The sequence below is a fragment of the Chlorocebus sabaeus genome, chromosome 21 (genome assembly GCF_047675955.1).
Source record: "Chlorocebus sabaeus isolate Y175 chromosome 21, mChlSab1.0.hap1, whole genome shotgun sequence".
Taxonomy (NCBI): Eukaryota; Metazoa; Chordata; class Mammalia; order Primates; family Cercopithecidae; genus Chlorocebus; species Chlorocebus sabaeus.
In genome coordinates, this window is record NC_132924.1 from 112,472,536 (window position 1) to 112,495,643 (window position 23,108).

At 39.2% G+C, this 23,108-nt stretch overlaps 1 protein-coding gene across 9 annotated transcripts in view; it reads left to right on the forward strand.

Moving 5' to 3' along the window:
* Positions 1–22,886, forward strand: part of LUC7L2 (LUC7 like 2, pre-mRNA splicing factor) — a 66,946-nt gene extending 44,060 nt beyond the window's left edge. For all 9 annotated transcript variants that reach the window (XM_073009389.1, XM_073009392.1, XM_073009398.1 and 6 more), the window contains 7 exons: positions 899–1,009; positions 4,366–4,509; positions 6,112–6,288; positions 8,837–8,928; positions 11,792–11,821; positions 16,974–17,165; positions 21,599–22,886. In XM_073009389.1, the coding sequence (XP_072865490.1) occupies positions 899–1,009; positions 4,366–4,509; positions 6,112–6,288; positions 8,837–8,928; positions 11,792–11,821; positions 16,974–17,165; positions 21,599–21,776 (924 nt within the window). In that variant the 3' untranslated portion in view covers positions 21,777–22,886. The remainder of the gene's footprint in view (positions 1–898; positions 1,010–4,365; positions 4,510–6,111; positions 6,289–8,836; positions 8,929–11,791; positions 11,822–16,973; positions 17,166–21,598) is intronic.
* The last annotated feature ends 222 nt before the right edge of the window (positions 22,887–23,108 follow it).

Below are 23,108 nucleotides of genomic sequence, written 5' to 3' on the forward strand. Positions count from 1 at the left end.
AAATTATAAAGCAGTTTGGAGAATTAAAAGAAAAAAGGGTAAAAATGTCAGAAATGCTTATTGTTAGCATTTTGTATAGTTTTCCATTTTTTCCATGTTTTTGTCCATTCAGATCTAGACTTGCAGCAGATTTTTCTGTCTGTATTTTACAAAATTGGGATCTTACTGCATAACGTTTGTAATTTGCTTTTTATTTGCAAATGAATCCTGAACATTTCTCCATGTCCTCAAGTGATTTTTTTTTTGAGACACGCTCTCATTCTGTCACCCAGGCTAGAATACAGGGGTGCGATCTTGGCTCATTGCAACCTCCACCTCCCAGGTGCAAGTGGTTCTCCTGCCTCAGCCTCCTGAGTAGCTGTGATTACAGGCGCACACCACCATGCCTGGCTAATTTTTGTATTTTTAGTAGAGACGGGGTTTCACCATGTTGGCTAGCGTGGTCTCAAACTCCTGACTTCAGGTGATCTACCTGCTTCGGCCTCCCAAGTGCAAGGCAAGACCCACCACGCCCAGCTGCTGCTGCTTTTTTTTAAATGACCTCGCTCTGTCACCCAGACTGGAGTACAATGGCATCATCAGGGCTCACTGCAGCCTCAACCTCTTTGGGCCCAAGTGTTCCTTGTGCCTCAGCCTCCCGAGTAGCTGAGACTACAGATGTGTACCACCCACCTGGCTAATTTTTGTATTCTAAGTAGAGGCAGGATTTCGCCAAGTTGGCCAGGCTGGCCTCAAGTGATCTGCCTGCCTTAGCCTCCTAAAGTGCTTGGATTACTGATGTGAGCCACCGTGCCCCACCATGGTAGCATTTTAAAAAGCAAAATGTGATTTTTGTATGAAGATATTTCTGAATAAAGTCGACTTTCTGACAGTAATTGTCTTTAATTAAACTTTGTAGGCCATGGATCATCTGCAGTCATTCATTGCAGATTGTGATCGTAGAACAGAAGTGGCCAAGAAAAGATTAGCAGAAACTCAAGAAGAGATTAGTGCTGAAGTAGCAGCAAAGGTAAGAATTTTAATCATTTCATTAGTACAAAGTATTGTTTCGACTCCTTTTAACTTTTTATTTTGAAATAATTAGATTTGCAAGAGATTGGAAAGACATATACGAGGAATTCTGTATACTCTCTTGCCTGCCCCAATGTTAACATGTTACACAATGTAGTACAATATCAAATAAATTGACATTGGTCTAATCCTTATATTTTATTCAGATTTTGCCAGTTATGCATGCGTTTATTTGTATATGCATGTCTGTTTGTATAGCTCTGTGCAGTTTTTTTGTTTTTGTTTTTGTTTGAGACAGAGTTTTGCTGTGTTGCCCAGGCTGGAGTGCAGTGGTGTAATCTTGGCTCGCTGCATTCTCCGCCTTCTGGGCTTAAGCAAGTCTCGTGCCTCAGCTTCCTGAGTAAGTGGGATTACAGGCGTTCGTCACCATTCCTAGCTATTTTTTTTTATTTTTAGCAGAGACAGAGTTTCGCCATGTTGGCCAGGCTGATCTCAAACTTCTGGCCTCAAGTGATCTGCCCACCTTGACCTCCCAAAGTGCTGGGGTTATAGGCATGAGCCACTATGCCTGGCCAGCTCTCTGTAGTTTAATCACATGTGTAATTGCAACCACAATTAGGATGCTTAACTATAGCATTGCCACAAGGCTGCCTCATGTTACCCCTTTGATACGTACATCCATCTTCACCCCCATCTCTCACCTTGGCCATCACTAACCTATTCTCTGTCTCTGATATAAATGAAATCCTGTGTACTCTTTTGAGATTCGGCCTTTTTCATTCCGTATAACTTTCTTGAGATTCATTCAAGTTGTTTGTATCAGTTCATTCCTTTTTATTTCTCCATTGTACAGATATACCACAGTATTTTTATTTGCTTTTAAAAGCAAATGTTAAATGTCATATTTCACCTGTAAATTATAACCACAGTAATACATACATAAAGTTAACAGTAATTTTTTAATGTTATCCAGTATATGTTTATTTTTCTTATATAGAGTCGATTTGGATCCAAACAAGGTCTTCGATATTGCATTTTGTTGATGACTTATTACAACATAATTATATTCCAGTATGATCTAGTGTGTTTTATGAAAATGTAGAATGGGAGAAAAAGAGTTACCCAGGTGGAGTTTAGATGACAGTATTAAAATATGGTGTTCAGATATGTATATGCAAATGAAAATAGATTCCATCGTTTGAGAAAAGTGTTGCTTTTAGCCAGCCTTTTCTTAAAAGTTCTCTGAAGATGGGGACTGGAAAGATGGGCATCCTGAAGTACGAAGGATCTAGTATCTCATGGTTGGAAGAGATCTGTAAGTGAGCCTGAGTTGTATTGGTTGTATTGGTTATCCATCACTACAGAAATGCTGTATAACAAACCACCTCAAAGCTCAGTGACTTAAAACAGTAAGTATTTATTTAGCCCATGACTCTGCAGTCGATGATTTAGGCTGAACTTGACTGAGTAGTTATTCTTGTTTCAGCTGGGCTTACTCACATGCCTTGCAGTCCACTGGTGGATGCAGAGCCATGCCCAGCCAGGCTAGCCTGGCCGTGTTCTCATGGTGGTGGCAGAGGTGCAGAAGCATCAAGCCCCATCACACAGGCCTCTCCTTTGGTCATGTTTGCTACCATCTCAATAACCAAAACAAGTTCATGGCCAAATTCAGAGTCAGGGTACGATGGTACACAATTACATGGTCAAGGACATGGATACAGGGAAAAAGAGTTTTGGACAACAGTTTAGTTGTTCAGTAATGTATTTAAAGGAAAATACCATTTGGTAGAGAGGGAGGATAGTAATAATAGAATTAGGACTCTCACTGAGGGAAGAAATATCTTGGGTTGAAGGATATTTGAGAAGTAAAGATTATTAATTAAACCAGTAAACTGGTTTGTTGGGACACAGGAAACTCATACCAAACTAAAACCTTCGGCCGGGTGCAGTGGCTAACACCTGTAATCTCAGCACTTTGTGAGGCCAAGGTGGGTGAACTACTTAAGGTCATGAGTTTGAAACCAGCCTGGCCTACATGGTGAAACCTTTCTCTACAAAAACTGCAAAATTAGCAGGCATGGTGGTGCATGCCTGTAATCTCAGCTATGGGGGAGGCTGAGACAGGAGAATCGGTTGAACTCGGGAGGCAGAGGTTGTAGTGAACTGAAATTGTGCCACTGCACTCCAGCCTGGGGACAGAGCAAGACTCCATCTCAAAAACAACAATAACAACAACAAAAAATTAAAACCTTCTTTGCTAACATATTATAATTGGCCATACAGCAAAGACTTTGTGGCCCAAGATAATGATTATATGTATGTTTTATGTGCCATTAGAACAGTAAGAATGAACTAAGTTGCTAGGATGATAATAGTAATAAGGAAGAGGAATGTATTCTTTCCCAAAGCAAGAGTTAATCTCAGTGGAAAGCTAAGGACTCAAAGTGGAGTTGCCAGGCAAGTATGCTGAAAATCAGTAAGGTGCTATGCAATGTACATACAAGGCGTATTTTCTCATTTCTCACAACTTTGTGGGATAGGTACTGTCTGTACTTCTTAGATGAGGAAATGGATTCAGGTATAAGTAATGTGGCCAAAATTACACAAATAGTAATTGGTTTAGCAATAAGTCAGATCTGTTGGAGTCCTGAGCTTGATCCACCAATTCATTTCTTTAACTCATATTTGAGCCTAGGCTATTTGCTGAGCACTAGAGATACAAATATGGGGAATACAGCTAACTGTCCTTAAAGTAGTATGATATTTATGAAAGGAACTGTCAAAAAAGATACAAAGGTGACACAAAGGAGAGAGTATGGCCATGTTTGCTGATGTGTTTAAGGGGGGGTGGGATGCAATGAATGTTAGGAATGCTTTACAGAAATGACCCTTGAGTTGGATCTTGTTGGAATGAGTGAACATTCAGTAGGCAGACGAAAGGTAAGGGATCCCATCCCAGAAAGAAGAGTATATGCAAAGTCACAGAGGTAGAAAACAACAGGGTAAGTTTGGGAAACTATAGATTATGTTGTGAGGTAGAGGAGTAGTAAGAGATGGTTTAGAAAAGTACAAAGGGCCAGATCATGGAAGAAACGGTATTTTAAACTAGGAATACACCACCTCGCCAGAGGACAGAAAGTTATATTGGGCTCAGTAGTAGCCCTGACTTCATTGAGGTAAGGCAGGCAGGCTCGGAACATCCTGATGTCTCAGTTCATTTGGGATATGCTCCGAAAGCATTCTTTAACCTCATATTGCCTTAGATAACAAGTCTCTTCTCAGCAGTTCCGAAATATCTTGAAGTTTAAAATTCATTCTCTTGTTTATTCATGACCTTTTTTTATTTCTTTTTAGGCAGAACGTGTTCATGAGTTAAATGAAGAAATTGGTAAATTGTTAGCCAAGGTGGAACAACTAGGAGCTGAAGGGAATGTGGAAGAATCCCAGAAAGTAATGGATGAAGTAGAGAAAGCACGGGCAAAGAAAAGAGAAGCAGAGGTAAATTCTTAATAGTAGTAGACGAATTCTGCTTAATTTGGTAAGACTTTAAAAAAAAAGTAGTAGATGAAACTTTAATATCTATACTTCTCTAAGAACATGTATTTGAATGGAAATTATTGAACAGTTATTAAAGAGAAGTTGAACTAAAAGACAAAAACAAAACACAGAAAAAGCTGGTTGGGGTGGTGTGTGCCTTTGGTCCCAGCTATTCCACAGGCTGAGGCAGTCGCTTGAGTTCAGTTCAAGTCCAGCCTTTTTTTTTTTTTTTGAGATGGAGTTTCGCTCTTGTTGCTCAGCCTGGAGTGCAATGGCACATCTCGGCTCATTGCAACCCCCGCCTCCCAGGTTCAAGCGATTCTTCTGCCTCAGCCTCCCAAGTAGCTGGGATTACAGGCCCACACTACCACACCTGGCTAATTTTTGTATTTTTAGTAGAGACAGGGTTTCTCCATGTTGGTCAGGCTGGTCTTGAACTCCCAACCTCAGGTAATCCACCTGCCTTGGCCTCCCAAAGTGCTAGGATTACAGGAGTGAACCACCGTGCTAGGCCATTTTTTTTTTCCTAAAGACAGTCTCACTCTCTAAGGCTGGAGCGCAGTGGTGCGATCTCAGTTCACTGAAACCTCTGCTTCCCGGGTTCAAGCGATTCTCTTGCCTCGGCCTGCCATGTAGCTGGGACTGCAGGCGTGCACCACCATGCCTGGCTAATCTTCTGGATTTTTAGTAGAGACAGGCTTTCACCATGTTGGCCAGGTTGGTCTTGCTTTCCTGACCTCAGGTGATCTGTCCACCTCAGCCTCCCAAAGTGCTGGGATTACAGGTGTGAGCCACCGCACCTGGCCGGTTTTTGTTGTTGTTTTTAGAATTACTTTTGGTAAATTTGTGTTTCACAAAATCTTTCTAAGTTGTATTTATTGATATAAAGTTGTTCATAATGTTCTCTTTTAATATCTGTAGAATGTTTGCAATTCGTGTCTTCTCTTTTCTTGATTGATCTAGCTGGTCAGTTTTATTTTGTTTTTCAAAGAACCAGTCTTCTGATCTTACTGTTTTCTTGTTTTCTATATCATTGATTTCTGTTCATGTTTATTATTTCTTTCCTTATACTCCAGTGGAGAGAGGCCCTAAGGTTAGAGGATGGGGATAAAGGGAACCTATAATTTTCATAACAAAATAGCCATGCTTTTGTGTAATTTTTTTTTTTTTTGAGCTGGAGTCTCGTGCTGTCACCTAGGCTAGAGTGCAGTGGCATGATCTCGGCTTACTGCAACCTCCACTCCCCAGGTTCAAGCGATTCTCCTGCCTCAGCCTGCCGAGTAGCTGGGATTACAGGCACACACCACCATGCCTGGCTAATTTTTTGTATCTTTAGTAGAGATGAGGTTTCACCATGTTGGCTAGGCTCATCTTGAACTCCCGACCTCGTGATCCACCCTCCTTGGCCTCCCAAAGTGTTGGGATTACAGGCGTGAGCCACCATGCCCGGCTGCTTTTGTGTATTCTTTAGAAAACATTTTGGTAGAAGCATAGTATATTGTATTTAATTGGATGACTTTTAGTAAGATTTATATGGTCATTGTTTTTCTCACTTTTGTTTAGGAAGTTTATCGGAATTCTATGCCAGCTTCCAGTTTTCAACAGCAGAAACTTCGAGTCTGTGAAGTCTGCTCTGCCTATTTAGGACTTCATGATAATGACAGACGACTGGCTGATCATTTTGGGGGTAAACTACACCTGGGATTTATTGAAATAAGAGAGAAGCTTGAAGAATTAAAGGTACATTGGTAAAATATTCCTCACTTTATCCTCTTGTTCTTTTGATCTGTATCAGTTGTCTTTTTGTACAATATTCTTGACTATGGTTCAGTAATATAGTAATCTAATGATGAATACTAAACAGTGTAGGATTACAGATGGAAATTCAAGTTGGTTTAGTGGATGCTGCCTGAGAAACAGACTTAAATATTATTCTGTTATTTTGGGAGTTACCATTTTATATTAGATGTGACACTGAGTTAGGAATCTTTCAAACTAGTTTCTAATAGAGTCCTATAAAATTTCATTGTTATCGTTCTTTTCAATAAGGTCAATAAGAATGTAATATTAATACAATATTTATAAGAAGTTTGAGAAAATGAGCCCAATATTAATTTGAAATATTTTGCAATTCTTTACTAAATAACAAGCTTGCAGAATCTCTAGTTTTATTTTACGCTCCTGCTTCCACTTCAGAAAGGACTTATGAAAAAATTTATATATTTTTTTAAAGGGACAATCACTATTCAATATATAGGCTTTTGTGAGGAAAACAACAGAGTTTTTACTCTTGTTTAGAGGGGATAAACATGGTGGTATTTTTATCATATTTGGTGGTATTTCTGAAGTGATAAAGATGAGTGTTGGTGGATATAATCTATTTACCTTTTAATATGCTGATAGCTTTTTAAGAATTGTGGCACTGTAGTGTTTTTCTATGAATTGAGGACTAGCTGACAGATGGGAAACATGGGATAGTCATTTTCTTTGTAACTGTTATCACTGGAATTAACTCAAGGTCCATAGCATTTAAAATAATGTAGAATCAGAAAATGCCTATGTACATCTCCAGATTCGCAGGTAACAGTGGGCTCTTTTCAGTATTCTGAGTAGCTAGGGTGATCTCAAGTAATTTTAAAAAAATTTTTGAAAAGAGTCACTATAGCAAATAGTTATTGGGCTCCAAGTTAAAACTCCAGTGGTTCCTACTTGGGAGTCTGCACATACAGACCTAGCAACAGAACTCAAGCATTTTACTCATATCTTTAAAAGCAGCAGCAGCAGGATGGTAATTGGAAGTGACCTAAATATTTCCATATTAGAAATCACAGGGCATGGGAACTTGTAATGATTTATAATGGTTGGTGTTTTTTTAAAAAAATACAAGACAATACTAGAAAACAGAGGAGGAAAATCTTGTAGAAGTGACTTGGAAATGTCACTAAGAAATCATGGGCCGGGCGCGGTGGCTCACGCCTGTAATCCCAGCACTTTGGGAGGCCGAGGCGGGTGGATCACGATGTCGGGAGATTGAGACCATCCTGGCTAACACGGTGAAACCCCGTCTCTACTAAAAATACAAAAAATTAGCCGGGCGAGGTGGCGGGCGCCTGTAGTCCCAGCTACTCGGAGGCTGAGGCAGGAGAATGGCGTGAACCCGGGAGGCGGAGCTTGCAGTGAGCCGAGATCGCGCCACTGCACTCCAGCCTGGGCGACAAAGCGAGACTCTGTCTCAAAAAAAAAAAAAGAAAAGAAAAGAAAAGAAATCATGAAAGGCCAGGCATGGTGGCTTACGCCTGTAATCCTAGCACTTTGGGAGGCCAGGGCAGGTGGATCACAAGGTCATTAGTTCGAGACCAGCCTGGCCAATATGGTAAAATCCCGTCTCTACTAAAAATATAAAAATTAGCTGGGTGTGGTGGTGCGTGCCTGTAGTCCCAGCTACTCTGGAGGCTGAGGCAGGAGAATCGCTTGAACCCAGGAGGTGGAGGTTGCAGTGAGCTGGGATTGTGCCCCTGCACTCCAATCTGGGCAACAGAGCGAGACTCTTTCTCAAAAAAAAAAAAAAAAAAAGAAAGAAAGAAAGAAAGAAATCATGGAGCTGGGTATGGTGGCTCATGCCTGTAATCCCAGCACTTTGGGATGCCAAGGTGGCCAGATCACTTGAGGCCAGGAGTTGGAGACCAGCCTGGGCCACATGGTGAAACCTCGTCTCCACTAAAAAATATTAATACAAAAATTAGCTGGGTGTGGTGATGCACGCCTGTAATCCCAGCTCCTCAGGTAGCTGCAGCTGGCAGGTAGAGGTTGCAGTGGGCTGAGATGGCACTACTGCACTCCAGTCTGGGCAACAGAGTAAGACTCTGTCTCTAAAAAAATAATAATAGTAAGATCGTAGGCTGGTCTCAGTGGCTCGCACCTGTTAATTCCAGCACTTTGGGAGGCTGAGGTCGGAGGATCACTTGAGCCCAGGAGTTGTAGACCAATCTGGGCAACATAGCCAGATTCTGTCTCTATTTTAAAATAATTTGTTTTCATTAAAAAAAAAAAAATAGAAATCATGGAGAAAGGTGAAATTTTACACATTTTCCACAAAGTGGGGAAAGATGATGGAAAGAAGACTTGTAAGCCTAATGATTATTTCTGGCAGTAATTCAAATTGAATTGTTATTAAACAGATTTTGACAGCAGTTGTACTATATTAGAAACCAGATAATGTAAAGTTTAGGATAAAGCTGATTAAGAATGGACTCAGTAAATATGCTCCTCATTTATTACCATTTTTAAGAGAGTCGTAGCTGAGAAGCAGGAGAAAAGAAACCAGGAACGGCTGAAACGAAGAGAAGAAAGAGAAAGAGAAGAAAGGGAGAAGCTGAGGAGGTATGGAGTAATGGGCCAAGTAATTGAAGTTGAATCTCTGGTTTGAAAAAGAGATACAATTGATTTTAAATTTTAGATGGTGATAAATCTGTTATGGGATGTGGGAAACTTCTGCTTACTTTAAAAAATATTACTGTGCGAATTATATAAATGTTTAATTATACAAGTATCATAACTCTTGGCCATTTAACGGAATGTGGTTTCCTTTAAAATGTGTGGAAGAGTGAATAAAGAATGCTTCATATCTTGTAAGATTTATAACAAAATCCTTTTCTAGCCCTTTGATTTTTCATATTGGACTAGATTTGCACCAGGTTAGCATAGAATTATTTTTTTATGATGTATTTTGTGAATAAAAGGTTTAAGGGTGGTTGTTTCATTGAAGGGTTTATTTTACATTGATCTTTGGTTCGTTATTTCCTCAATTCTAGGAGCCATAACCTGTTAAAAAGTCTATTAGTAATACCTCAATGTATATAATTCCTCTTACATTGGTATTCATTAATTGATAAAATCTTATAATTCTTAGTATTTGGAATGTCTAAACATTCTTCTGAGTCACTTTTACCCATTGGCAGCTAAAATCACATAGCATCATGGTGGCAACATTTTTTTGTAACTCATCTTTATAACTTTTTCAGCAGCTTTAGGATGGACAGTTATATCACAAAGGATTTGCCTGTAGTCCTAATTTATAGTGTTCCCTGAATCATATTACATTTATTTTTTTATTTATTTTATTTTTTTCTTTTTTTTGAGACGGAGTCTCGCTCTGTCGCCCAGGCTGGAGTGCAGTGGCCAGATCTCAGCTCACTGCAAGCTCCACCTCTCGGATTTACGCCATTCTCCTGCCTCAGCCTCCCGAGTAGCCCGGACTACAGGCACCTGCCACCGCGCCCGGCTAGTTTTTTGTATTTTTTAGTAGAGACGGGGTTTCACCATGTTAGCCAGGATGGTCTCGATCTCCTGACCTCGTGATCTGCCCGTCTCGGCCTCCCAAAGTGCAGGCATTACAGGCTTGAGCCACCGTGCCTGGCCCATATTACATTTAAATGTCTGAAAGTTAAATACTTTCTCTTCAGAGTTAGCAGATGTGCTTAAGCTAATTAAAACCCTTTGTAGTATTAGGTTATGCTCACTTCCTTCAATCTTTGAGCATATTATACTCAGTATATTTCAAGAAGTTTAAACAGAATTTATGTTACATGGCTTATAATTAGGTAATCTTTTTGCACCATAATGACAATGAAACAAAACTATATGTCTATATGGTCCCTTTTCAGGGGAAGTGATGTCAGTCCTCTATTAAGAGAGAGAGAGTTCTTCATTTACCATAAAGTTTACCTCAGAGCTTTTATCTACTTGTTCTTTTGTGTACACTAGTCCTTATGGGAATGTTGCCCACTAATTCTAATATTTAAGTGGAATTTTCAGTAATATTGGGAATCTCATTTTAAGATTCAATTGAGGTGACAGTAACGTGGAACAAAATTTATTTGCAGGACTACATTTTCACAGTTGTAGATGATTAAAAAGTATATCACATCTTACTCTTTTGTTTGCCAAATGGCAAGTTTCTTTTGACAGTGATTATACAATGCAAATTTCAGAAATGTTAAAATAAGTTGTTGAATCTGTGAGCTTAAATACGGAAGTACGGAAGATGAGGAAATTAGAAACTAGTATAAAATTATACAAGATGGGATAAACGAAAAAATCAGTCATTTACTGGGTGCTTATTGTATGCCAGGCACTGTAGTAAGGAATTTATCCATATTCATCTAATCTTTATAAACCCCACCCCCACTTCACCCCGGTAAAATTTATATTAGTATCCCTCTTTTGCTAGTGACAGACTAAGCTGAGAGAGGATATATAACTTACTCAGGTCACACAGACAGTGAATTGTAGAACCAGAAATAAAACTCAAATCTGGCTGATCTCAAAGCCATGCTTTCAACAATGCTATGTATCATCCAAAAAAATAATCCCTGTGGTGTTCTACTAACCATAATATTCACTTTACATTTTATTGAGTGTTAACTGTGTGCTAGGAAATGTGACAAGTGCCTTATGTAGAGTATCTCATTTCATTTGAAGAAACATGTTGTAAAATTGAACTAGGTGTTCTAGAGATTATATTATGAGGTTGTAGCTCCAAGAGTATATAGATCTCAGACCATAGAATTTCACTCTTCCCAGAAGAGAAAAAAGAAATGACAGATATAAAATAATTTTTCCAAGCAGTTAAGTGGTTTCTGAAAAATTAGCAAGTTGTGATATATAGGTTGAGCATCCCAAATCCAAAAAATCAAATCCAGTGAGCCTCAAAATCTGAAACTTTTTGAGTGCTGACAGCATTTAAAGGAGGTGCTTATTAGAGCATTTCAGGTTTTGGTTTCTGGATTTAGGGATGCTGAACTAGTGAATTATAATGCAGACACTTCAAATTTTGAAAAAAAATCGGCCGCCTGTAATCCCAGCACTTTGGAAGGCCAAGGTGGTAGGATCATTTGCATCCAGGAGTTCCAAGACCACCCTGGGCAACAAAAAATGTAAAAATTTTTAAAATACAGAAAAAATCCGAAATACTTCTGATCCTTAGCGTTTCAGAGTACTCAACCTGTACTGTTTTAATCTCCTAGGAGCATATTCTTTAAGAGCCAGGTATTCTGAGTTAAGCAAACCCAGCAAGGTGAAGAAATCTGCCGAGTTTGTGGTGTATTTTGGAAAATTTTATGTGCATAGGTACATGCCTTGTATTTATAAAATTAAACATTAGAAATCAGGAAGAATATAATGTAACATTGGACTGTTTTCTTATTTATAGCCACTGTTCTAAAAATACATACTCTTTTTTTAGGTCCCGATCACACAGCAAGAATCCGAAAAGGTAGGTGTATTACATAAGACAGGTATAAGTAGTGAAGTTGTCTTTTTCAAAGGTAGTTTTTGTAGATTAAATGGTCCTTTAAAAAAATTTTTTTTTGGCCGGAGCACGGTGATGTACGCTTGTAATCCCAGCTACTCAGGAGGCTGAGGCAGGAGAATTGCTTGAAGCCGGGTGGCAGAGGTTGCAGTGAGCCAAGATTGCATCACTGCAATCCAGCCTGGGCAACAGAGCGAGACTCTTAAAAAAAAAAAAAAAAAAAAAAAAATTTAAGTCGTTTAGATGCTCAGAGTAGAGATGTAAAATGATTAATTTTTTAAAAATCGATTTGGGTGGTACATTTAGGAAACATGTTCTAAGAGGTTGTAGCTGTTGAAAACATAAGTAGGTTAATAGTTGGAGAAAATTTTGATTGATAGGTTAAGCAAAACCAAAATGTTTAGTATACCCTGCAGTCTTGACTTTATGTGAGTTTATTACCCATTCCTTTATACAGTGATCACAGAAAGTTTTCAGAGGCATTTGCAGCCTTAAAGAGCAAGACAATACTTTATTTTGACTTTCAGCATTAATATTTGGGGTTTGAAACCTTTCTTTATCATTTTTGCTAGTTGGTGATACATTTTTTTTGTCTGAGAAAGGCAGGGAAATGTGTTGTACTTTCATCATTCTTTCTCAATTCTTCACTTGCCACTCTCATTCCAGTCGTTGAGCTTTTCTTCATGGATCCAATCCCACCTAGAATGCCCTTGCTCAGTCTTTTCCAAATTCTACCATTCCTCTTATTCAGATCACATCTTCTTTTAGAAATCTTCTGAGTTCTCAGCTCTAGAGACAATTTCCCAAGAACTTTTCCCTAAAAAGTAGAGAATTTGTTTTTATGAAGGAAAAACCTGGCTGAGCGCAGTATCTCATGCTTATAGTCCCAGCACTTTGGGAGGCTGATCACCTGAAGTGAAGAGTTTGAGACCAGCCTGGCCAACATGGCGAAACTCCATCTCTACTAAAAATGCAGAAATTAGCCGGATGTGGTGGCAGGTTCCTGTAATCCCAGCTACTTGAGAGGCTGAGGCAGGAGAATCATTTGAACCCAGGAGGTGGAGGTTACAGTAAGCCGAGATTGTGCCACTGCATTCCAGCCTGGGTGACAGTGAGACTGTCTCAAAAAAAGAAAAGAAAAAAAAACTTGGCCGGGCGCGGTGGCTCAAGCCTGTAATCCCAGCACTTTGGGAGGCCGAGACGGGCGGATCACAAGGTCAGGAGATTAAGACCATCCTGGCTAACACGGTGACACCCCGCCTCTACTAAAAAAATACAAAAAACTAGCTGGGCGTGGTGGCGGCCGCCTGTAGTCCCAGCTACTCGGGAGGCTGAGGCAGGAGAATGGCGTGAACCTGGGAGGCGGAGCTTGCAATGAGCTGAGATCTGGTCACTGCACCCCAGCCTGGGCGACAGAGCGAGACTCCGTCTCAAAAAAAAAAAAGAAAAAAAACTTATGGTTCTGTTAGCTAAATCTTTCAATGGTGTTTCTGCCTAAAACACAGAAAAACTAAAGAACATTAATAAGTGGGACCTGTTGTGTCCATTAATTTCTATTATTGGTGATTTTCTTTGATCTAGCATGATAAGTAGAAACATTAAACTGTGATACTGTTCTTGTTTACTGTTTGATTAATATAAGCTGGTCCCTTTGTTGAAAACATAAAGTATTGCACATAGAACATCTTTAGGTATTTGGGCCAGATATTTAATTTCTACTCCTCTAGTCCAGTTACCTAGATAGTACGTTTGCCTTGTAACTGGGCTCCTTACTTCTCTGTGCTTGCCCACTCCCCTTCTTCACCTCATTCTGTTTTTCACACATCAGCCAGGATAAGCCCTTTAAAAAAATGAAATACATCACGTCAGCCCTCTGACTCTCCAAAGGTTTTTCATCTCATTCATAAGAGAAGTTAACATCTTTACCAAAGCTTTTACATAGAGTGATGGTGTGGTCTGGGGTGTCTAATCTTTTGGCTTCCCTGGGCCACATATCAGATACACTAATGATTAACTGATGAGCTGGAAAAAAAAAATGGCAAAGAAATCTCATAATATTTTAAGAAAGTTTACAAATTTGTGTTGGGCTGTATTCAAAGCCATCCTGGGCAGCATGCGGCTTGGAGGCTGCAGGTTGGACAAGCTTGGCATAGCCCAAACTGCCCTGGGCTAGTTCTGGTTTATGTCTTTTATCTCAGAATATGTATTAATAGCTTCTCGTTACACTCAGTAACTTATTCAGAGCCTTCTGGTTTGAATGATAAAGTATCTGGTCATCCTGCCTGTAAGACCCTGATGTTACTTCCTTTTGCTCACTTCATTCCAGCCACACTGGTCTTTTCCTTCGACATGCTGAGCTTTTTCCCACCTCAGGGACTTTGCATCTGTGTTCCCTCAGCCTGAAGCACTCCTCTCTGAGATGGCTGATTCACTTGTTGCCTTTCTTCTTTCAGCTTTGCTTCAGTGCCACCCTATCAGAAAAGCCTTCCGTGCTTATTCGGTATAAATATTTCCACTCTTTTCTCTGTCTTACTCCACCCTACGTAATACCTCTTTTAATTCTTTTTGAGATGGAGTCTTGCTCTGTCACCCCGGCTGAAGTGCAGTGGCACGATGCCAGCTCACTGCAACCTCCACCTCCCAGGTTCAAGTGATTTTCCTGCCTTAGGCTCCCTAGTAGCTAGGATTACAGGCACGCACCACCATGCCCTGCTAATTTTTTTTTTTTTTTTTTTTGATTTTTAGTAGAGAGGGGGTTTCACCATGTTGACCAGGCTGGTCTTGAACTCCTGACCTCAAGTGATCCACCTGCCTCAGCCTTCCAAAGTGCTGGGATTACAGGCATGAGTCACCGTGTCCAGCAATAGATCTTTTTTTTTTTTTAACCACCTGACATACCTTTATTTACTGCCTACAAACCTGTATAGATCCCTTTCTATAGTATAAGCACTAAGTTTAGTTCAAGAACTTTATTTTGCTTCTCAACCTCCCATAGTACCTAGAACAGTGCAAAAATACCTAGTGAATATTTTTTGGATGAAAAAATTACCTAGAATTTTTTAAAAGATGAATAAAGTTACACATTGGAAGAAAAAGCATTCATTAACAACTCAAAATGAGTGGTTAAACGAAATATAATTTGATAAAACTTATATTGAGTTTTATATCTTTTCCCTCTGCTTCCTTTTGGAATTATTTCAGCTGTGGAAATACGTTTTGTTTTTGTTTTAATTTTGTTTTGTTTTTGAGACAGGGTCTCACTCTGTCCTGAGTAGCTGGGACCACAGGGGTGTGCCACCATGTCCAGCTAATTTTTAAAAATTTATTGTAGATATGGAGTCTCCCTATGTTGTCCAGGCTGGTCTTGAACTCTTTCCATTTAAGGATTAAGCAATCCTCCCATTGTGGCCTCCCAGAGTGCTGGGATTACAGACACAAGCTACTGTACCCAGCCAGAAATACTACTTTTAAGAGTGGCTAAAACTACATCCATGTCATGTACCTTTGTTTGACTATAATGTTGGTATAAGCTGAATGTCTTTAAGAATTGTTAATCAGTTGAACATAAACTGTATTTGTAAACTATGTCGTATGTATAATACGATTTTGAACTTGCTGTATCAAATTATGAGCAAACCTCACATTCTTAAAGTGACTTAAATTTAACTGTTTTATTGAGGTATTAAAAATGATTTACTCTGAAGTCAGTGATTTTTTAGCAAATTTAAAGCTGTGCACTATCACCATAATCCAGTTGAGAACATTTCCATCATAAAGTGACTCTTCTAACAAAATTGCATGCCTTTGTTTCCTGTCAAATGTTTATGTCCTCTGCATGCCATTTCCACCCTCCCCACGCACCCCCACCGACCCCACAAGTTAGTTTGTGACCTGGTGGAGGCTATAAAAGTGTCTTACCTTGTGGGTTTCTTTTCAAAAAATGTTTTTATTTTGCCAGCACCTTGATCGTAGATCTTCTGGGTTTTCAGAATGTTTTTTGTTTCTCTATTTCTGTGTATTCATTAGAAATACATTTTGTTATTGCAATCTGAGTCAAGTTTTCAAAAATGATTTTCGCAAGTTTTCTTTCTCCCAAACTCTTTGCTCCTTGAATAGAGAACTGTCTTACTGTGTTTTTCTTGCTCTCTATTGCCCAGGCTGGAATGCAGTGGGGTGAACACAGCTCACTGTAGCCTTGACTTCCCAGGCTTGGGTGATCATCCTGCCTTGGCCTCCCAAAGTGCTGGGATTAAAGGCGTGAGCTACCACCCCTGGCCCTTACTCTGTTTTGATTACACTGTGACTAGGCATGCATATTGTGGGCATTAAAAACGTATTTCTATGGTTATCTCACCCTTCTAATTGAGAGAGAGAGTAATTTATCCTGACGTATGCTTCCTCATCTCTTCTCTTCCCTTCTATCCAGGTCTGTCAGGTACATATTTAATTTCTAGAGAATACAAAAAATGTTCTAGATATTTAAGTGCAATTAAATTCATAACACATCTAGATAATATAGTCCCTGGCATATAGTAGTGGTTCGAAAGTTGCTTTCACTTGAAAAACTATTTCTGATATAAATTTATACATTCCTGATTGATCTCTGAGAATTATCAGTGTCCTGTTTTTGTTTTTGAGACAGAATTTCACTCTGTTGCCCAGGCTGGACTGCAGCTGTGTGATCACAGGTCATTACAGCAGCTTTGACCTCCCTGGCTCAAGTGATCCTCCCACCTCAGCTTCCTGAGTAGCTGGAACTACAGGCACATGCCTCTGTGCCCAGCTAATTTTTGTATGTCTTATAGAGACAGAGTTTTGCCATGTTGTCTAGGCTGCTCTTAAAATCCTGAGCTCAAGCGATCCTCCTGCCTCAGACTCCCAAAGGGTTGGGATTACAGATGTGAGCCACGGCGCCTGGCTGAGAATTATTAAGTTTTATTTTGAATTCTAGTATGTAGTTATTAACACACCAGCAATTTGGTGTAGATTTAACTGACTTGGAATATAATTGACATTAAGACTACTGAAAAAAAGTTTCTCTTTAAAGAAAAGCCTTTAATAAATGAGAAATGTAGTAATTACAAAGATAAAAACAGAATCTAATCTCGTCTGGTAGATCCAGGTCCAGAGAGCATCGCAGACATCGATCTCGCTCCATGTCACGTGAACGCAAGAGGAGAACTCGATCCAAATCTCGGGAGAAACGCCATCGCCACAGGTCCCGCTCCAGCAGCCGTAGCCGCAGCCGTAGCCACCAGAGAAGTCGGCACAGTTCTAGAGATAGGAGCAGAGAACGATCCAAGAGGAGGTATTGATGTGTCAATCAGAGGATATGGAGCTCCCTTAATGTTTTAGAGTTGTTTATGTTTACTTATGTTACTTATGTTTAGAGTTCAGATTATTGGTTTGAGACTTTTGCATCTGGTAATATGTACACATTTGTGTGTGGGTGTACAACATTTTTCTGTGATTATATGGGTAGTTATGAGCCAGAGCAAGAAATTGGAACCAATACGTGCAGAGGTTATTGCTTTTCTCTGGTTAGTGTGTCTTGGAAAAAAGTTCTTTACAGGTAAATAATATCAAATACCAATGCCCTTAGTATGGATCAGCAAATTAGGGGCTCTGAGAAGTCCTTTCATTAAAAGAGTTGTTTAGCTTTGATTTATTGTTTTCTAAACTTATTTGAGCTGGGATGCTTTTTCAGAGCAGACACATTCTAGTATATTCTTGTTTTATCTGCACTATAGATATGTATTGTTACATACCTTTAGCTTGGCAAGGCAGACTCGTAATCTTAAGGAAGTTCCAAGACTTCCTTGGTTTAATGAGAACATTCAAAAGGTGCAGGCATAGGGTAAGGTATGTTTGAGGACTTGAATATCTATTAAGAATAGACAAAGGATTATAATGTGGTAGAAGAGTTTAGCATTCAGTCTGTATAGATCAAGCTCTCAAAACTTCTCAGGTCACATGATGGCCCTTAAACCAGGTAATTTCTGTGTAATGTAAGCCATGTTTAAAATTGCTTTTTTCTTGACAACTATTCAAAAGTATATGTATGATAAACATTTTTTGAGTGCCTAGTACCTACTAGTCTTACATATTCTGTGGATTACTCCACATAAAATCTATAATAAAATCCACAGAAAGCTGTTAAAATCTTTCCTTTTTTTGACTCAACTTTCCATTCCCTGAAATCACACACAAGCTGAGTTTGTTAATAGGCTCTCAATATTTTATTTCTTATATTCTGGCCTTGTTTTTAGTAGTCCTTAAGATGATTTTAATAATAATTGTATATGTTTTACCGTAGTAGACTTAGTAAAACATAAGAAAGACATATAACATAGTTGAACAACTTTAAGTTGCTCTAAGAAGTTTCCTATGTGAGGCCGGGCACGGTGGCACATGTTTATAATCCCAGCACTTTGGGAGACCGAGATGGGTGTATCACTTGAGATCAGGAGCTCAAGACCAGCCTGGACAACCAACCCCGTCTTTACTAAAATACAGACATTAGCTGGGCATGGTGGTGCATGCCTGTAATCCCAGCTACTCAGGAGGCTGAGGAATGAGAATCGCTTGAACCTGAAGGTGGAGGTTGCAGTGCGCCAGGATCGCACCATTGCACTCCAGCCTGGGTGACAGAGCGAGACTCCGTCTCTCAAAAAAAAAAAAAAAAAAAAAAAAAAAAAAAAAAAAAAAAAGTTCCTATGTGAGTTAGAACACAGGATCTACATCTTTGACAATAATTAGACTGGCATAAGACTACCACATGTTACAAAGTGCTGAACTGCATATCATAGAGTAAATGATCCGAGAGTTCAGATGAGGCAAATAACAAAGTAATCAAAAATGGCTTCAGGTAGTCAATAAAATTTGAACAAGTAGAATCAGCTAGGAAAAAGATACTTCATATAGAGTGAATATCCTAGGCAAATGCAGAGAATGAGCAGGGAGTTTGTAAAGGACAGAGTAGATAATGTTGATATAAGAGTAGGCCTCTTATCTCATGCTCTTGAAACTGATTTTGGGGGTCCACCCTCAGTGCAGTGTTCAGAAATAAGCATTTTTTAAAAAGTTACCTGTCTTACCTGCACAATGAATTTTCAGAATTATCCTGCTAGGTGATGGAAGGTTTAGACATTTTCTTGTGTCAATCTGCCCAATTGTCATTGTTGTTGCTGAACTCTTAAATGTCTTTATTGGTGGTGGGTATGGGAAGGATGGGTGTGAAGTCCCCTCATCTGAGATTGTGTTATTTTAGTCCCTGATGCTTCCTGCGTTTATGAAGTTGTATAGGAATTTTTCCACCATACATGATACATGATCATATCTAAGATGTCGGCATGTTCATAAGGAGGATTATTTTTGTAAAACTATTAAAAGTTTTGCTTTTCTCGAGCACTTTCTCATCTTTGAATTGAAATTATTCTCTTCTAAAGCATCATTCTTTGTTTTTACTAAAAATTATCAGATAATTATTAAAACTTACTTGGTATTTCATACAACATCAAGTTATCGCTACATATTTGGGTTTAATTTTTCAAGGTAAAAGTTCTTATTGAAAGCCTTTTATGTTTTGCTGTTCTCCTTTCCCTACTGTAGAATACTGGTCTCTGATATAAGTAGATTGTCTTTGTGACCTCTTCCTGGCAATAGTACCCTGTGTAAATGAGGACCATTTGCATCTTTCTTTTTGCTCTGTTCAAACATGTTTAGTGCAGACTCCAAAGTCAGATTACTTGGGTTCGTTGGTTTAGGCTAAGTAATTTGTTTTTTTGAGACGAGAGTCTCTCTCTGTCACCCAGGCTGGAGGGCAGTGGCACGATCTTGGCTCGTTGCAACCTCTGCCTCCTGGGTTCATGCGATTCTCCTGCCTCGGCCTCCCAAGTAGCTGGGATTACAGGCCCAGGCCACCACACCTGGCTAATTTTTGTATTTTTAGTAGAGACAGGGTTTTACCATGTTGGCCAGGCTGGTCTCGAACTCCCGACCTCAGGTGATCCACCCGCCTTGGCCTCCCAAAGTGCTGGGATTACAGGCGTGAGCCACCACGTCCTGCTTTGGCTAAGTAATTTAATTATCTCACCTGTCTTTCCCCATCTACTAAGTGGAGATAGTAAGAATACCTGCTTTAAGATTATTGGTAGTTTGAATAAAATAGTATATGGAAACTGCTTATGTGTGGGACACAGTAGTTGATAATCATAGTTTTTCAGTTATTATTACTGATCTCTGGGACTGTTTAGCATCTAGTGTCTTTTTAGGTATCATTTTTACCGTCTCTTTTCATATTTTATTCCAACAAAGGCTATGGATAGGACTAATGTAGATGTGGAATCACTAGACTTGGCACTGTGATTTGTTTTTGTTTTTTTTTTTTGGAGATGGAGTGTCGCCCTGTCACCCAGGCTGGAGTGCCGTGATGCGATCTGTGCTCACTCACTGCAGCCTCCGCCTCCCAGGTTCAAGTGAATCTCCTGCCTCAGCCTCCCGAGTAACTGGGACTACAGGTGCGCACCACCACACCCAGCTAATTTTTTGTATTTTATGTAGAGGCGGGGTTTCACTATGTTGGCTAGGCTGGTGTCGAACTCCTACCTCAAGTGATCAGCCCGTCTTGACCTCCCAAAGTGCTGGGATTACAGGTGTGAGCCACCGTGCCCAGTCTTTTTATATCATTTTAAAATTAAGTTTATTAAAACATTAAGTAGAATATTCAAAGTTCACATTATTTTAGAACCTTTTTTTGTTTAACCCTCAACTATATTTCTAAAACTGAACAGTCATATTTTTTATTTTCCTGAAAGTATTAATTATTCAGGTTCTTGGTAGTGCCTCAGATCCTAATTTTGAATATGGGTTGAGTGAGGTAATTATGTAAAAGTACTGTCACCTGTAAAGAACCAAATAAATGTAATTTGTTGGATTTTAGGTGTTGGAAGTATAGAAGATTCCATGTTTATTCTGATTCCATAGTATGTTTGGTTTTCCTTCTGATTGTTATTATTTACACCTTTCTTATTGCAGTTGGGTATGGGAATGGAGAAGGTAGTAAACAGTTACGGCTAATCAAGATTTATTAGTGTGAGCATCTTTGTCTTCTTTTATTTCCCCTTGTTGGTTGAATAAGCTAACTCAGTATGAGTTGATTTTTAAAAGTGGTTATTTAAATTCATATTAATAATTGAGTAGTTCTCTTATCTAAGTCAGGTGTTGGCAAACTGTTGCCGATAGGCCAAATCTGGCCGGCAGCCTGTACAACCAGCAAGCTATGGATGGTTTTTACATTCTAAAAAGAAAAGAACACTGCCACAAAGATTGCATGGACCTGCAGCACCCCAGATAGTCACCATCTGGCCCCTATTCTAAGCCATTTTAAAATCTAGACAATACCTTTCTTTCACTTTTTAAAGCTATTATCTATGTATTAGTTTTTATATTGAAATACCTTTTATGAATTGGAGAAACTCTGTTGTCTCTGAGATAATGAGAGTAGCCTGTAAGAAATTATTTTAGCCTTCTGACCCTCAGCTATTTGTTTTCACCCGTCTTGTTTTAATGCCCTTATCAGCTATAGTAGTGCTCAGTATTTGGTCAGAAAACTGACTCCTCTGTCATGGGTGTATTCTTCTATATATCTTCAGCTATCAAGAGCTTAATATTTATCCTATTCTTTAATTTGGGTTTTTGGGTTACCCAACATATTTTGCTCCTCAAATTAATATTTTTCAGATCCTCAAAAGAAAGATTCAGAGACCAAGACTTAGCATCATGTGACAGAGACAGGAGTTCAAGAGACAGATCACCTCGTGACAGAGATCGGAAAGATAAGAAGCGGTCCTATGAGAGTGCTAATGGCAGATCAGAAGACAGGAGGAGCTCTGAAGAGCGCGAAGCAGGGGAGATCTAACTAGCTGTGTACATTTCTTCAATCCTTAAGCTTCCTATGGAGTTACGTACTATTGTTTAGTTCACAGCTGTTCAGGGCGACAGTGAGCAGATCCAGACACCAGATCCAGCTAGGCTAGATGTACAGTATCTAACTTTATCTGAACTGAACCTGTTTTCCTTGATGATGCCTAAAACTACATCCATAGTTTCTGGTGAACCTGTAATACAGTTCTGAAAGTACAGTTTTATATAATAAGATGCTGATCTCTTTATTCTTTCAAGTAAGAGTGATAGTGAACAAATTGTGTTACTTGCCTTGGGATTTTTTGAACGTTTGTAAAATGCTGTCTTCCTAGTCCAAACAGCTGCAGCTTTGGGCATTTTTCTTTTTAATTCTTCTTCCTCTGACTTTGTATCCCTTAATACCTACACTCTCCAATTGTAAGAGAAAGGGGGCAGGGAAGCAATATAGCTTCCATTCTAAGGCTGTATTCCTGTTATGAATTACTAGCTGATTACAGTTCAGAGCATTGATCCTGGAATGTGTGCCGGAGAAATTTAAAATACTGGGGTTTGTTTAATGGTGCCTATTTAGAGTTGGAAGTTGAACAGCTGTTGCATTACATACTTTTGCTTTTTTATTGAAATTTTGAAATCAAACTTGTCTTGATTTTTCTGTTCTGTTGAATTGCTATGTTCAGGATGTTCTTGGGGGGTGGGGGCAGGGACTCTTTTCGTAATAAGCACTTGTTTTATTTTGTGTGTGTGGAGTATAAAGGCTACACCCTTATTGTAAAAAATAATAATAAAATGAAAGAAACAATCACCACCACCATTATTAAACTGTAACTTGTCTAGTAAATTGTCACTAGAACTATTTGCTGTGGGCATTTCCTCTATTCTGTTACATCATTAACAGTGCCTTACTGTGCAAGGCACCAAAGGACATAAATATGTACTTGCAAAGATTCCAGATGAGCTGTTCACGTGGGCCCCTTGCTGACTATATTCCAGCCACTTCAGGGTTGTTTGTAATGACCATTAGAGAGAAGGACTGGACCTGCAGAAGAAACCGGGGTGTTTTTATTCTCATTCAGCAAACCCAAATAAAAACAGTATATGTAACCAACATAATGAGACTAAGTTTCTGCATTGAAGAGGTGTATATCTACTAGTAACAAACTGTACTTGGCAGGTATCACTTGTGATTCTAGAAATTCTGAGGAAGAAAAATTCCTTAAGTAATGAAATTAGTATCTGTAGGTAAGGTCACCTTTCAAGAACTGTTAATGTCCTTCGTCCCCAAGTTTGACAGATTTGATGTCACAGGCATGTGGGCCTGTGTGAAGGT